We start from the raw sequence: 15915 nt of genomic DNA, 5'->3' as shown, positions 1-15915 counted from the left end.
GCTGAGAAACAGAGAATTTCTCTTAGACCTGGATGGCAGCTCTTCTCAGGACTAAACTCAGATGGAGGTCAGAGTGTGGCAGAAGACTAAAGGTGAAGAGTCCAGAAATCACCTGGCATAAAGAGATTTTCCAGAACACAGTTTTCCAGAACACAAGATTTTCCCCTCCAGTCCACCTCTCCTCCCCTCTCCTCTCCTCTCCTCCTCTTCCCTCTCCTCTCCTGTCCTCTCCTGTCCTCCCTCTCCTCTCCTCTCCTGTCCTCTCCTCTCCTGTCCTCTCCTCTCCTGTCCTCTCCTCTCCTGTCCTCTCCTCTCCTGTCCTCTCCTCTCCTGTCCTCTCCTCTCCTGTCCTCTCCTCTCCTGTCCTGTCCTCTCCTCTCCTCTCCTCTCCTCTCCTCTCCTCTCCTCTCCTCTCCTCTCCTCTCCTCTCCTCTCCTCTCCTCTCCTCTCCTCCCCTCCCCTCCTCTCCCCTCTCCCCTCTCCCCTCCCCTCCTCTCCCCTCTCCCCTCTCCCCTCTCCCCTCTCCCCTCTCCCCTCCCCCCTCTTCCCTCTCCCCTCTCCCCTCCCCTCCCCTCTCCCCTCTCCCCTCCCCTCCCCTCTCCTCCCCTCCCCTCCCAAGAGCCAAATGCCTCTGGGCCTCCTTGGGAGGTGAAGCTCTGATAGGCAGCTACACCCAAGTCCCAGCTCAGTCCTTGCATTCCCAAGGAGTCCGCTTCCTCGGCAGTCACCTAGTAAATGAATGGGGGGGGGGGGCTACTGCTGGGTGTAGTAACAAGCACGTTTGATCCCAGCCCTCAGGAGGCAGAGGCAGGAGGATCTCTGCGACTCTTTGGAGACACAGAAAAGCACAACTCTTCTAGGAAGCTTTTTTGGGGGTGGGGGGTGGATTGTGATGTATGGAACAGTTCTGTTGGGGTACTCCCCAAAGTAATTTTCTACAAAAGTTTGTGTACATTGGGATAAACTGTGGGCAAGCACCACGCAGAACCCAGAGAAAGGCGAGAGAGCAAGAAGACCTGATCCATTTGCCACACAAACTCAAGCTGAGTAGATCTTGGCTCTGTGAGGTAAACAAACATGGAGCAGGTGGGGTGGGCGGTGGGAAGCCCTCCCCTGTTGCAACCTGGTCCCAGGCTGAGAAGGAATATCTTGAGCTATTTCTAGTTAGTCTGACCTAAGTCTAAGACAGACAAACGTCTTTAAAACTATTTTTAAGGTAGTTACTTGGTGTGCAGCCCGAGTTAGCCAAAATATGAAATCTTCTGCCTCCCAAGTGCTGAGAATATAGGTGTGTGGGACCTCACTGAGCAGTTCCTTTTTCCCTTCCCCTTCCCTCCCCTCCCTAACCCTCTCTTCCCCTCCCCTCCAGTCCTCCTCCCCTCCCCTCCCCTCCCCTCCCCTCCCCTCCCCTCCCCTCTCCTCTCCTCTCCTCTCCTCTCTCTTCCTCTTCTCTCTCTTCCTCTCCTCTCTTCCCTCTCTCTTTCATTCACTTCTGAGGTAGGGCCTCACTATGCTGCCCAGACTGCCCTTGAACATCTGGGCTCAAGCTATACTCCTGCCTCCCCCTTCCCAGTAGCTGGAACTACAGTACGGGTCACTAAGCCCAGCTACATTTTCTTTGCCATATCGACCTCCACACACTGGGCATCTGGGTTCCTCCCTTTGTCTAGGGACAGATGTTTTTTAGTGTAAATTAGATCTTTGAAAGGAAGGCTATACACAAAAGAACTGGCTAAGAACAGAGCAAACCTGGGGATAGGGACGGGCATCATTTCTGTGGAGCTGTTGCCAGGCAACAAGCTGGCTACTGACCAGAGACACATTTCTAGGACGCCAGCATGCCCTTGGTGTTGATGGTGTGCTGTCTTTGTAGCTGGGGCCAGAGAATTCCTAAATTTCCCCACACTGTAATAAAAATTTTAATTGCTTGTGTGTCCTAGTTACTGCTTCTGAACAAAATAGAGAGAAGGCCCTGGATCCTCTCCGGGATCTGGTTTTCAATGATGTGCCCGATACCCCGCCTTTTTTGGCTCCAATGATGAGGAGGAACCATGCAATCTCATACTCACTTCTCGGATGTAAGAATTCAGAAAAGCCAAATGTTCAAGTCTATATCCTTCAGTGTCCTAGCCTGTGGCCCTGCCATCTGCCCCCAACGGCTTCATCTGTTCATCTGACATAGCCTGGAGTCTATGAGGATGTCCCAGAGCCTACCCCACTGTGGGCAGTGTCATCCCTAGGCTCATAGGCTGTCTAAGAAAGGTTGCTGAGCATGGTTGGGGAACCAAGCCAGTTCCTCTATAGCTTCTGCCCTAGTTCCTGACGCACCTTCAATCTCCTTCCTTCCCAGGTTGCATTGGGTCAGGGTACTTTATCACAGACAGAAAGAAATCCTGGAAAACTAGATGTTCTCTCTACTGCTATGTGGGTTATGGGCCCAGACAACACCTTTATGAGCCTGCTCTCATAAAGCAATTGTTGTCTAAAGAGGGTAGAGTATACCCAGGCATGGTGGCACTCACCTTTAATCCCAGTACTCGGGAAGCAGAGACATGCAGATCTCTAAGTTCGAGGCCAGCCTGGTCTACAAAGCAAATTCCAGGCCAGCTAGGGCTGTTATACAGAAAAACCCTGTTTTGAAAAGCAAAACAACCAACAAGAATATAGAGAACATGGTGCTGATGTGGATATCTGGCATGGCCAAGATGGCTAACACTGGACTTGGGGGCTGTGAGCCAGAAAAAAAAAAAAAAGCAGACACTGGATGTCCAGGGAACCTCGAAGTAAGCAGTAACACAATCTCTTATGTAACTATTCCTGGGAGAACGCCACTTTTGGGTAAATCTGTATAAAAATGGCCTTGAGGTCAGAGACCTTCTCCCTCACCTTCACCAGTCTGCCTGTTTGTGTCTGTCTGTAAGCCTGTGTCTACCATGTATGGCCAGTGTGCTGGACTACATGGCTGTATGTGCCAGGGTGCTTGCTGCTGTCTGCCTGCCCAACAGCCTGGATGCTGGTGGATGAAGTGTGTCTTATCTGCCTATGGTTCCTCTCATGCGCTTCTGCCTCTCCACCTCCTGGGGCTCACCTCGCTTCCTGGTATTGGAGCTTAGACTCAAACTATCTCAGTCGTGGATAGAACAACAGATTCTGAGCTGGGGATGCTGAACTGTAAACTCCTTAACAGGAAGCTCTACTAGTCCCAAGTATGGACTAGGAGTTTATGAAAATCCAGATTCCCTCCCTCCTTCTTCCCTTCTTCCTCCCCTCCCTCTCCCTTCCTCTCTCCCTCCCTCCCTTCTTCTCCCTTCTTCTCCCTTCCTCTCCCTTTCTCCCCTTCCTCCCTCCCTTTCTCCCCTCTCTCCCTCTCATCCTTTCTTTCTTCTTTCAGCCTTTTCTCCTTCTTCTCTGTCTTTTCCTGCCTCAATATCCCTCCTCTCTCTTTCTCCATCCCTCCCTTTCTTGATTCCTTACATGACAATAAATGGGTGTGAATAAAGACAGATGTCGGACCTTTGCATTCCATCAAGAACCTGCAATTATGATTTGTCCTCCAAGGTGTGGTAAAGAGCTAATTGGTTGATGGGTGCAGAATGCCAGGACATTCTTGAATAAATCCCCATATGAGTTCAAAGTATTTATAATTATGATTATTACTATAATTTATGAGATTTAGCTGTAAATCTTATAATAAGATGAGGTCAGCACTTTTAAGAAGAAGCAGCAAGATGAGACCCTATATAAGGTTCCGAGCACTGACCGTCTCTAGGAAGAGGAGCTGACTGAAGACAGGTGAGTGGGAACCAACCCTGGACTTGTACTGAGCTTACTCGGAACGAAAATTTTAGGATATGCTAATTGAATGGTGATTAGCCAACCCTGGGTTTATTTATCTATTTAGATGGAAACTTCCAGGATATGTTAATCAATTGACAATGATTGTGTCTCTGCTTCTGAGTAAATAAGATTGAACCAAATGAAACTTAAGGATCTTGCAAGAAAAGATCACGTTTTAGAAAAGTTAAGATGATAGAATAATTCTTTCTATTCATTTACAATCATTATACAAACTTATTATTTCTCTCAGTGCACATGTAGGGCTTCTTTTGAATATGTGCACATGTAGGGCTTCTTTTGAATATGTGCACATGTGCAAGACCTCAAACAGCAGGACAGAAATATGTGCTCATTTAACACTAACAGCAATACTGGGGCCATGAAGAAAGATGGGGAAAACTATGGGCCATGAATAGGGAGGGACTGAAGTCCCTTGCTTCAGAGTCTGGCTGAGGTCTCTTGCCAGCACAGTCAACAACTGCTTCACTCACTTCCTGAGGGGAAGTGAATATGAAATGTCTTATTTTCTTCCCGAGTGCCTCTTTCCTTATGCTTAAAATATTGCCCTTAAAAATCAGCAACTCTGCTTCATACAGTCTGGTCCTAAAATGCTTCTCTATGCCAAAGCCATGAATCCTGGGTTTGCCTGGGTTGGGGTCCCTGAAAGATTACAGGATTTCCTCGGGCTGCAGGCTGCTGAGGGCAAGCTTGCAGAACCATGTGCCTCCTGTCCTCTTTCTGTTGGCAATAGATCAAAGAGAAGGTCTTTCTTGTTCTTTCAAGGCTGAAGGACTGAAGTGTTGGTACTTTGCCAGATGGCAAGCCCCTGTCCTTTCCCACTTTCAATCTTGAGGATAAAACATTGACCCAGACAAGCTCGTGTGGTGTCTTGGGGGTGGGGTGTGTGTGCATGTCTATAGAAGAGCCTTTCTTTTCTTGGAAGCTGTGAAAGAGCTAACACTAGGGGGTCTAACAGTTTAAGTTTTGGCTATTAGCATTAAAAGTCAGATGTATTTTAAGATTCTATGATGGAGGAAGCCAGGATCTTTTTTATTAGATATTTGTTCAGAAGGAAATATTCCTGGGCTCACACAGGGATGATGGTCTTCCCAGATTTCTTAACTCAGAAAAAATGAGGAAGAGCAAGAACAGAGGTACACAGACAGAAGAAGCCCCCTTCAGACAGTCTCCATGGCAAAGGGAGCGATTATGAATTTGCCAACAATGAGGAAAAAGTCTTTCTCAAACCTTCTATGTTTTCCCTAGTTTGGGTTTCCTCATAACCCAAACTCAACAAGTGCATGAGATCACAGGCCATGGGAAAATGCAGTCTGAGACACAGGTTAAATGATACGTGGGTACATACCTGCCATGCCAGCAGTCACCATGGAGGGTGGAGCAAGGGGATTTTCAGTTCCAGGGCAGCCTGGGTTACAAGGCAAGACCCAGTCTCACAAATTCAAACTGGACAAGGTAGCTCACATCTGCAATTTCTGTACTCTGTAGGCAGAACACTGTAGGAACACTGTAGATTTGAAGCCAGCCTGGGCTATATGGCAAGTACTACGCCAGGCTATAAAACCCTGTCTCAAAACAAATCAAGCAAAGATCTGGAATGTTGCCGTCTTACACTGTGGTCTAAAAAGTAGATTTTATTTCTTTAGGTATGCGACCTCTAGTTGCAGAACCATTTTATATGTATGACTGTCATCGATATTGCCATTTTTTATTTAAGCTCCATTGGCACAACGCCTTCTGCAAGGCAGTGGGCAGGGTCTTTATCATATGTAAGAAGTGAGGAGAAAGCCAGGCAGTGGTGGTGCACACCTTTAATCCCAGCACTTGGGAGGCAGAGGCAGGTGGATTTCTGAGTTCGAGATCAGCCTGGTCTACAGAGTGAGTTTCAGGACAGCCAGGGCTACACAGAAAAACCCTCTCTCAAAAAACAAAAAACAAAAACAAAAACAAAAGTGAGGAGAAGAACTGAGTTTCAGGCAGTCATGAGTGAGAGAGGATGCTGGCATGGCCCATCAGCCCATCCAGATGGAGGATGGAGAAGAGTGCTAGCCACAAAGCAAGGGCAACAACCAAGCTTAAGGTGAGAGGCCATGATTAATGAGCTACATAGCACAGTTCTCAGTTCTTACAGTATCAAATAAGGGCCATGATGAGGTGGGGCCATGCTCATCTCTCAGATGCCAGGGTGCTGATACATTTCCAGGCTGGCTGGAGGCCTGCAAGGACATAGCTTGCTCTCTAGTGAGGGACCATAAATGCCAAGGACCTCCATTTCTACTTCCCACCCCCAATTGTTAAGAGCTGAGGAAGACAAGGTCTTTATCCATCACACGGATACAACGCTTTGGGAATTACAGAATGCTCAGTGGGGGAGGGGGGAACAGGGAGAAGAAGATGTCCTGTCAGAGGCCATGAAGAGCATGAACTCGCCTTCAGGAATGTCCCAAAGATGGCCTGTTGCTGCTGCCTTTACTCTTTAGCTCTTCAGATTGGGAGAACAGCATCATGGTAGATACTGTGATGGACATCAGGCTCCATACTTACCTTGGCTGAGATTTTTTTTAAATGGCTTCGAGTGTGAGGAGGGGGAGGGGTACTAGCAAATGAGTCACGTGTGACCCATGGGCACTCCCCGGATGCCTCAGCTTTTAAATATAGAGTACTTTTGACACCCGGACAAACGGGGCCATGAAGTCTGAGTCACTCTGCGTGCTGTTTATGAATGGACTACCTTGTCTATCCATACAAGAAAGCCCATTGTCACTTTTTGCTATGACCTAATACAACTGGAAATCAGTGTTCTTCATATCTGACCACCGGAGGCACCAGGAAGTGACTTTGTGTTGCTAAATAACTGGTGCATGTTTACCTAGACTCAGCCAAGGGCTTGGGATCACAGATTCTTAGCTCCATACTTGGGAAATGAGGTAACTCTTGTGCTGTGGTGGAAGCTACATCTTTCCTCTTGGGTTTCCAATACAAAGCTTCTTCCTTTCCTGGAAAATCAGTCTAACATAAAAACACAGTTGAAATGCTTCAGGGAGAAAGCCAGTGAGATACCTCTGTAAAGCTGACAGCCACCTTGGTCACCAACTTAACACACCTAGGAAGAGGCAGCCTCAGCTGAAGAAGATGTGGGAAGCTCAGTCCGGCAGATTGACCTGTGGGCATGGCTGGAGAGGCCGTTCCTGACTAATGATTGATGTTGGAGGCCTGGCCCACTGTGGGTAGTGCCATTCCCTAGGCAGGCGGTCCTAGGCTGTGTAAGAAAGGCAGCTGAATGCGAGCTTCTGAGGAACCCAGTCAACAGCCTTCCTGCATGCTTCTGCTTCAAGCTCCTGCCATGCCCGAGTTCTGCCCTGTTTGAGTTCCAATTTCCCTTAATGATGGACTTTAAGCTGTGAGATAAAATACACACCCTTTCTTCTCCTTGTTGTTCTTGATAATGGAATTGAACAAAGTAACAGAAATAAAGTAGGAGAAAAGTGTGTCTCTCTGAGGCCTTAAACATCTTCTTTTTTTTTTTTTTTTTTTTACCTTAGTGGCTCTTTTTCCAGTTCCTTTTGGAGATCCAATGTCTACTCTTACATTCGTTCCTAGGGAATCAGAAGTGCTGACTGCATGGTTTCTGTTGAGGGAAGAAATCTGAGCAGTTACAGCTAACATTACAAGTTCCTAACATTCTGGTCGCTGAACATGACATCTTCTGCTGAGCCAAGGGCAATCAGACAGAGCATCTCGATGCTGTAGGGAAGATAAGCAGAAAACATGGCTTGCTGTAGGGCCACATGCTCCCTCTCTATATAAAGATGGAAGTCAAGGATGCCTCTCCACCTGGGAACATCTTATCCTGGGTGTTTGGACGAACCATCTATGCAAATAAACTTAGATGCAAATAAACTTGTAACCTAGTAGCAGTGTTTACCTAGCATGTAGGATACCTAGATTCTGAACCATTAAATAAATAACTTGGAGAGGGGGGAGGGAGGGAGGGAAGGAGGGAGGGAGGGAGGGAACGGGGAGAGGGAGTGTGTGTGTGTGTGTGTGTGTGTGTGTGTGTGTGTGTGTGTGTGATAACGACAGGTCCCTGGGCTCTGGGGAATGCAGTTCAATGAGATCCAGGGTGTCTGGGTTTCCCTAGAATAAGGAAACAGTAATAGGATACGTCTTCTTTTCCCTTCCATCATCCAAAGTAAAGACTCAGGCTGTATTCCAAGGCACCAAGGAAGCTGTGTTCTTCTCTCCAACCTAAAGAGAAAAGTGCCCAGTTCATGGACACCATCAACAAAACTCTGCTTCTCGCCCACCTTTGGATAACGGGAATTGCTTTTCAGCACCCTGAGTCAGGTCATCGCATTTCTCGGTGCCCAGAATCAAAGTACTTCAGCTTTGCTACTTCCCCCCAATAGTCTTACTATATAGCCCAGGCTAGCCTTGAACTTGCAGAACGTCTCCTCCCTCTGGAATGATGTGCATGCATCCCCATACATGGCTTATCTTGACTTTTAAAAACAATTAGCACCCAGCATCTCTGTCTTTCCTTTTCTTCTCTCCACCCCCCCCCTTTTTTCATAAAATAGGGTCCCACTATGTAGCCCTGGCTGGCACTGAACTCAACATTCTCCTGCCCTGCTCCATGAATGCATGAAGATTACAGATTTGCAGCAAGCCCGTGAACTAACAAAAAGGCTAAACAGTGTACCTGTCCAAACTTCTCTTCTTCATTACGATCCAAACCACTTGCTTTCCACTTTGGATATGGGGGAACTCATTCCATTCACCCACCCCATAGAAATAGTGTGTTCTCAGGACGATGATGGGTGTTACATACCTTTATGCTAATTTTAATTTTGAAAGCATTTCAGGTACCGTAGAACCTGATACTCAACATGTCTCCACTGTGGCTGCTTCTAGGCCTCCTGGCCCTGACTGGTGAGTGTGTTGCATTTTTCCCAAATAACTTGGAAACGGACAGGAAAAGGCATAAAAGGCAATGCTATACCTCCTGTCTCCATAACTAGAGCAAAAGCATTACTCTCCTCCTAAGATGTCTGATAGATCCCAAGTTAGGAATAACTGCTGATAAGCAGTAGTTGCCTACAATTGCTGTGCACTTAAAATCACATTGCTTGAAACCGGTCTTTAAACATTCACCATGGATAACTGCTCATTGTGCTATAAAAAAAACTTACCACCATAGTGTTACTTTGCTCATTGCTGAGGCAAAGTACCCAACAAAAGCAATTTTAAAAAGGAAGGGCTAATTTTGGATACTTGTTTGAGAACATAGTCCATTGTGGGAAGCCACGGGTAGGGGACATGGCTTGAGGTGGCTGGCCATATAACATTTGTCATCAGGAAGAGGAGAGATGGTTGTGACTGCTTGGCTCATTTTCTCCTTTTGATTCAGCCCAGGACAGCGCCCATGAGATGCTAACACCCACATACAGGATAGGTCTTTCCAGCTCAATTTACCTGATCCAGATAATCCCTCACAGACACGTGAGGGATTTGCTTCCATGGTGACTGTATATCTCCACCAACACGGCAATAAAGATCAACCATCAAACACTGAATCTATTTAGAGACTACATCTTTGCATAGAGAGACTGGGGTATTTCCTATATGACTAACAAAATCCAACGTGGTAATCCATTCAACCACAAAGCTGCCACAAAGGGGACAAGCCTCGGGGACATCAGGAACCATGATAGTGGTGTAGAGTGGGTAGGGAGAGGATGGAAAAGCCAAGGACAATGGCACAATCTACTGCCATATTAAGGGCATTTGTCAGCAGTCATGGAGACAGAAGTGTGCCGGCTGAGACATTAAAAGGATGCCTGTTTAATTTTTACCGTCAGGAGGATTTCTGGGCTTAGCTGCTCATTACAGTCTTATGATCTCAGCACTTGGGTGGTTAGGGCAGGAAACCCAGAGGTTCAGGATAATCCTTAACAACACAGTTGACAACCTGGGCTGCATGAAGCCTTGTCTTAGGATTTCACTGCTGAGAACAGACACAATGACCAAGACAACTCTTATAAGGGAACACTTAATTGGGGCTGGCTTAAAGGTTCAGAGGTTCAGTCCATTGTCATGGGGGGGGCGGGGACATTGCAGCATGCAGGCAGATGTAAGGCTGGAAGAGCTGACAGTTCCACCTTTTGTTCTGAAGGCAGCTAGAAGATTGACTTCCAGGTGGTTAGAATGAAGCCCATGTGACACATGTATTCCAACAAGGCCACACCCCTAATAGTGGCACTCTCTGGGCCAAGCATATACAAACCATTACAAGCCTGTTTCCAAAACATTAATTAATTAATTAGCTAATTAATTAATCAAGTGATCAATTAAAGCAATGCCTCCCCTTCGGTGATGTCTAGAATCACAGTGGCCGACATCTTGGGAGAGAGATGTGAGACAGAAGAGCGAGTTGCTGATAGAGGAGCCCTCCTATGGAGACCTGAGGAAATCTGATCCTATGACTGTCTCCACACCCTCTCTCTGCAACCTTTGCTCCCTGTCCAGAATTCTGTAGGAGAAGCTGAAGCCAACCCAGTCCCTGTTTATAGACCATGCCTGTACTTGGGGTCTGGATGGAGACCCCAAAGGGCCCTGGCTTTAAAATGCGTGTTTCTCCAGAGCAAACACGAGTACCTCACCAGACCAATGAGTGATGAGACAGCCCTTGAGCTTTGCAGAGAAGCAACTGCTCCAGGGGTTCTCCGAGTCGGTGGAAAGGAGGTGAAAACTTAAACCAGCATTGTGATACTTTCCTGGTGTACTGATGGCTTAATTTCAAAGGCGATTCAAGCACAGGGCAGGACTCTAGCTCTCCCTGAGGTTACTGATGTGATTAGTCACAGCATTCCAACCCAGCCCCTTAGGCTGAACTTTTCTCAATCCACAGGCTCCTCTGAAAGCAGCAGTTGGGGATGCTATGGAAACATCCGCACCCTGGACACCCCAGGGGCCTCCTGCAGGATTGGAAGACGCTACGGCCTGACCTATTGCGGTAGTTAACAAGCTCCGTGTCCACTCCTTTCTCTTGACACCCACTGCTCCTCACAGTCCTACACTAAGGAGTGGGAGGAAGGAACACTCAACACCAACTCCAAACCCTTGGGCAAGCCCTGGCTCTACTTAGACAGTCAGATAGCTCTCAGAGTTCTCCTGAAGCTGGGAGAGCCGTCTTTACAGGGATTTTATGAACTCCATATCATGGGGTGAGAGTTGCTTCCTAAATTGAAGAAGGAACTAGAATGGAGGCTTAACCCATGTGAACCAGCATCAATTTTCATTCTTCTTAACTGTTTCAGCAACTGTATGATTTCTGGTGTCATGTAGGAGCTGAAAGATTGGCAGTTGTGAGCAAAGTTGTCCAGGAAGACACTCTCCCTTATGAGCTGGCTCCATGTATTTTATTGGGAAACCCGCTCTGGAGTTCTTAGGATTGGACCAGTGGTGCTTGTGCCTGAAGAATTGTCACAGAAGGGATCAGAGCCTAGATCCTGACCACCGGTGGCCACAGAGAATTCTAACATCACGAGTTGCATGAGGTGTCGACTCTGGTTCACAGACAAAGTCTTAATCTGAGATCAGGGGTAAAACTTGGGGTTTTCAGTCACACTTCTAAGCCTGAATCACCATCAGCCACGTCCTTCTTTCTGCATTTGCCGCAGGAGTCCGTGCCTCTGAACGGCTGGCCGAAGTTGACAGGCCATATCTTCTGAGACATCAACCCACCATGAGACTTGTTGGCCAGAAATACTGTATGGATCCTGCAGTGATCGCTGGTGTCCTGTCAAGAGAGTCTCCAGGAGGCAACTATGTGGTCGACCTGGGCAACATTGGCAGTGGACTTGGGATGGTGAAGGTAATGGTCCATCCGTCAAGGTGACCCGTGGATGAGTAAATGGCTTGGGTAGTAAAGTTCTTCCTGGGAAAGCATAAGGACCTAACACCCATGGGAAAAAAAAAAAACAAAAACAAACAACCCAATTACGGTGGTGTTTAACTGTAAGCTCAGTGCCCAGAGGGTAGAGGCAGGGAATTTCTAGAGCTCACAGGCCAGCCAGCTCAATCAATGAGGTCCGTGTTCAATAAGGGATTGAAGGATATGCTCCATGGTGATCTCTGACTTCCATGTGCATGTTCACACACGAGCGCATCCACCACATGCATGCCACGTGAACACATGTACACAGAGAGAGAGAGAGAGACAGACAGACAGACAGACAGACAGACACACACAGAGACAGGCACAGAGAGAGAGAGAGAGAGAGAGAGAGAGAGAGCATGTGGCCTTTTGCTTTGTGACACAGCTCCAAGGAAACACAACTGTGGTTGTCACTGTAAGTGACACAGTGACACAGAGTGAATATCCTGCCCAGAGTTTGTGAGAGCCACAACATTTCTACCATTTCCAATGCACCAGGAGCCACAGTTTCTTTTCAGAGTGAATACTGCTTTATAGCAGGCACACCCCAGGGAGTGCTCGCTCCTCTGGGTTCCCAGTGAGGCACTAGCTCAGGAAGAAGATCACAGATTGCATTTTGCTCTGTAGTTTCTGTCTGTGACCTTGAATGGGTCCCTTTGTCTCATGCCCCACCTATAAAATTCCATTTGGTTTTTGGTAGTTCTGGGAGTTACACTTTATGTATGCTAAGCAAGTGTCTCACCACTGGTCTCTACTCCACCTCCTAAATGCCATTCCCAAAGGATTATTATTAAAAGCCAATGGAATCATGTACCAAGGTAACCACGGCTGGTAGCCTCCTCTCTTGTTGTCTCCTTTCTGTGCAACTCTTACATCTGCGGTTGAGCTTTACCTTTGCAGCAGCTGCACTGGAGTCTTCTGGGGACTGAGCCACTGTCGGGGCAAAGGCAGAGATGAAGATGGAGTTTCCTGTTGCCTTTCAGACTGACACACTTACGTGCCTTAGGCCGTTTTCGAGCTTTCAGGAAAATGCATTCCTTAATGATCTTTCAATGGCTTCTCTTGGCTACCTGTAATGAATTTCAGTTTAAATCTACCTTTTGACACCTTATCCTTTTGATTTGCGGACACTTTGATAATCTGATGGGATGGGAGCATTGAGTCACCACTGAGAAAGTGGGGCTCACGGAGGAGTCACGACTGTCAAGTTACACAGGCAAAGAGAGAATGTGCACCATTACCTCCATGATTTTTTTTCTTTTGTAAAGTCTATTCCCTGTAGAAAGGATTGGTCCATCTCCTTTGAGAGGAATTAAGAATCCCCTAAATTCAGCCATTTCTCCTCAGCCCAATGAGGTCTCTGTGGAAGTGGTGACCTATGGCATCCAAGAAGGGCTAGAATCCCTTGCAGACAGTCTGCTCACCTGCAGGGAGGACCGACGTCCAGGTGGGATCCCTCTGCTCATTTGGAGTTGTGTTTGCAGCACCCAGGAAGGTCAGCACTGGATTCTATGTGCACCATCTTGGCCTCTGACTGACCTCTCTCTGGTATACCAGGGCATCAGAGAGATGCTTGCCCCTCTCTAGCTTAAACCCTGTAGTTTGTTCTGATGTAAAATGAGATCCAGCCTTCTAATAGGTTTCTCTTAAAATATAATTCTGGATCACATAGTACATTACAGGTGCAATATTGGACCTCAGGTTTTTTTAGAAAAGCTTTACTGTACAACGGGGAGTCTAGACTTACTAACCTGTATCTCCACAACTCCCCCCACCTGCCACAGTGGCCACCCCTATTGTGTTCTTTGTATGTGCAAATCTGACCTTCTGTACTCCTCCTGTAAGTGGGGTCACGCAGGATTTGCTTTGTCTTATTGTGACAGGCTCACTTTACTAAGTATTAATGCCCTCAAGTTTCAGCTACATCCTCTGCACTCTACAATTGTCTTCCTTTTGAGGCTGGATAGAATTATAATAGTGTGTGTATGCCTCCTTTTCTCTGTCCATCTGTTAAGGACATTAAGGTCTCCTCTCTCTCTCTCTCTCTCTCTCTCTCTCTCTCTCTCTCTCTCGCTCTCTCTTTCGGGCCAATTCATTTGGATAAACACACAGAACTGGCATTGCTAGACTGCATAGCATTTCTATTTTGAATTTATGAAAGAGGAGACCTGGACACTGCTCTCCATGCTGGTTACACCATTTTGCATTCCCATTGGCAGTGCACAGGATTCTAACTTTTCCAAGTCCCTGGCAACATTTGTCTTAGTGTTTTGCACAGTGACTCTCCTCATAAGTATAAGTAGCTTCAGCACCTAGTCTCCAGGGAGACGAAGAAAGGAGAAGAATGGAGTGGAGATGGAAGACGATCCCATACCACTGCCCACCTGGCTTACCTAGCCCTCCCTCTGCCTCTTTCCCACTAGGAGACAAAATTCTACCCTCCCACAGCTTGGAAGAGTGAGACCTGGGTTTCCCAGAAAACTCAGACTCTGACATCTAGCATCAAAGAGATCAAGACTAGGTTTCCAACCTGGACCGCCGACCAGCATCTGAGAGGTACGTGTTCCACTGTTGGCTGGTTGCTTCACAGCCCGGAAGTAAGAGATAAGTGCGATACCGGGTTCTCCAGGCCACAGCTGCCTGCTAACGGGGAGTTGGGAGCGGGACTCTGAGCTTTCTACTGAGTGTCCTGAAGCTCTGTGAGGATTAACCTGTCACGTGGATTTCAGGTGGACTCTGTGCCTATAGTAAAGGTCCTAACTTTGTCCGAAGCAACCAGGACCTGAACTGTGATTTCTGCAATGACGTCCTTGCGCGAGCCAAATACTTCAAGGACCATGGCTTCTAGCACATCGGAAAGCACTCAAGTTCATAGTCGTACTTGAGGCCTCTCCTGACCCACTGATATGTCAAGCTGGTGAAGCCTGCAGTCGCACATCTGAGTTGGATCTGAAGGCTGTCAAAATAGCAAGAATTATATTAAAGAAAACGTTATTACCTGTGTTGTAGGCTGCATCTTTTAAAGACATTTCCCCAGATGTTAGCTCTAGTGTGGAGTTCTGTGAGATGAGCCCTGTTTGTCAAGGTACCCAGTCGTCAAGTTCAGCAAATAAAAGCATAGGAAATGCAGGTCACAGGTCAGTTCAGCTTAAGCAGTGAGCTCGGGGTGGTGTCCGGGAAGCGACCCCAGAGCACACGCTCTCCCACCGAGCTCTCTATTTCAACCATAAGGATAAATAATATATTTTTAATTTTTAAAAGATTTTCATTTATTTTTACTTGATTTATGTGTGGCTGTTTTGTACTCATGTGTGTCATGAACTACATGCACGCGACACCTGTGGAGGCCAGAAGAGGGCATCTAATCCTCTGGAACTGAAGTCCACAGATGGTTGTGAGTGACCTTGTCAGTGCTGGGAACTGAACCTGGGTCCTCTGGGAGAGCCTCCAGCGTGCTTAACCACTGAGCCATCATTCTAGCCCCCAATAAATGATACTCCTAGTATTATGAGTTTCATACTGTATTTGGAACAAAATTTACATTATGAATGTACTCACTGTCTAAAATTCCAATTTTACTGGATTCCTTATATTTTACTTGACTGCTCTGTCAGCTTCTTCTCAGGTAAAAATAGAACTGAAGAAATTCAATGTTTTTCAGGTTAAGATGGTGCTGACTATAATAAACCCGCAGTTAGTTTGAAAGGGGAGCAGAGACGATTCTTTACAGTGAAGTTCATCAGACTTAGAGGCCCCAGACCATGATTGGGCCTTACAGTGGAAAGGGGCACATTAAACAATACCATATACGGAAAAAATCTAAACTTAGTGGGGCCTTAAAGGGAAACGGAAGCTTTCCTGATAGCCTGTTTTAATCCTGAGATTCGCCAGAAGGAAAAAAAAAAAACCTCCATTTTTGGGCCAAATTTAAAGCAAGCTTTATTAAATATTAAACACTGAGGACTTTTCTAGCTGAGGAATGCCTGGAGCCACGTGTTGCAGGGCAGGGGCCTTTAAGACAAACCTATAGGTCACTGTACTTTCCCATGAGGCTTTGTTATTTTCTAAGACCTACAACTCTCAGCATTTCAGGAAGTTACCTGGCTCCTGGGGAGGGGGTT

General features: G+C 46.9%; 1 protein-coding gene across 2 annotated transcripts; it reads left to right on the top strand.

Moving 5' to 3' along the window:
* The first annotated feature begins 3767 nt into the window (after positions 1-3767).
* On the top strand, positions 3768-14789 carry Lyg1 (lysozyme G-like 1). Of its 2 annotated transcripts, none has more exons than NM_027111.3 (6): positions 3768-3792; positions 8713-8787; positions 10766-10870; positions 11538-11731; positions 14218-14350; positions 14524-14789. In NM_027111.3, the coding sequence occupies exons 2-6, from the start codon at positions 8745-8747 to the stop codon at positions 14640-14642; spliced, it is 594 nt and encodes a 197-aa protein (NP_081387.1). In that variant the 5' UTR covers positions 3768-3792; positions 8713-8744; the 3' UTR covers positions 14643-14789. The 2 variants fall into 2 exon arrangements, with proteins under 2 accessions (NP_081387.1, XP_006496321.1); XM_006496258.1 differs by having other exon boundaries at positions 3777-3792; positions 14567-14785.
* The last annotated feature ends 1126 nt before the right edge of the window (positions 14790-15915 follow it).

The sequence above is a fragment of the Mus musculus genome, chromosome 1 (assembly GCF_000001635.26).
Source record: "Mus musculus strain C57BL/6J chromosome 1, GRCm38.p6 C57BL/6J".
NCBI classification, from domain to species: Eukaryota; Metazoa; Chordata; class Mammalia; order Rodentia; family Muridae; genus Mus; species Mus musculus.
This window is presented reverse-complemented; position numbering and strand designations above follow the sequence as displayed.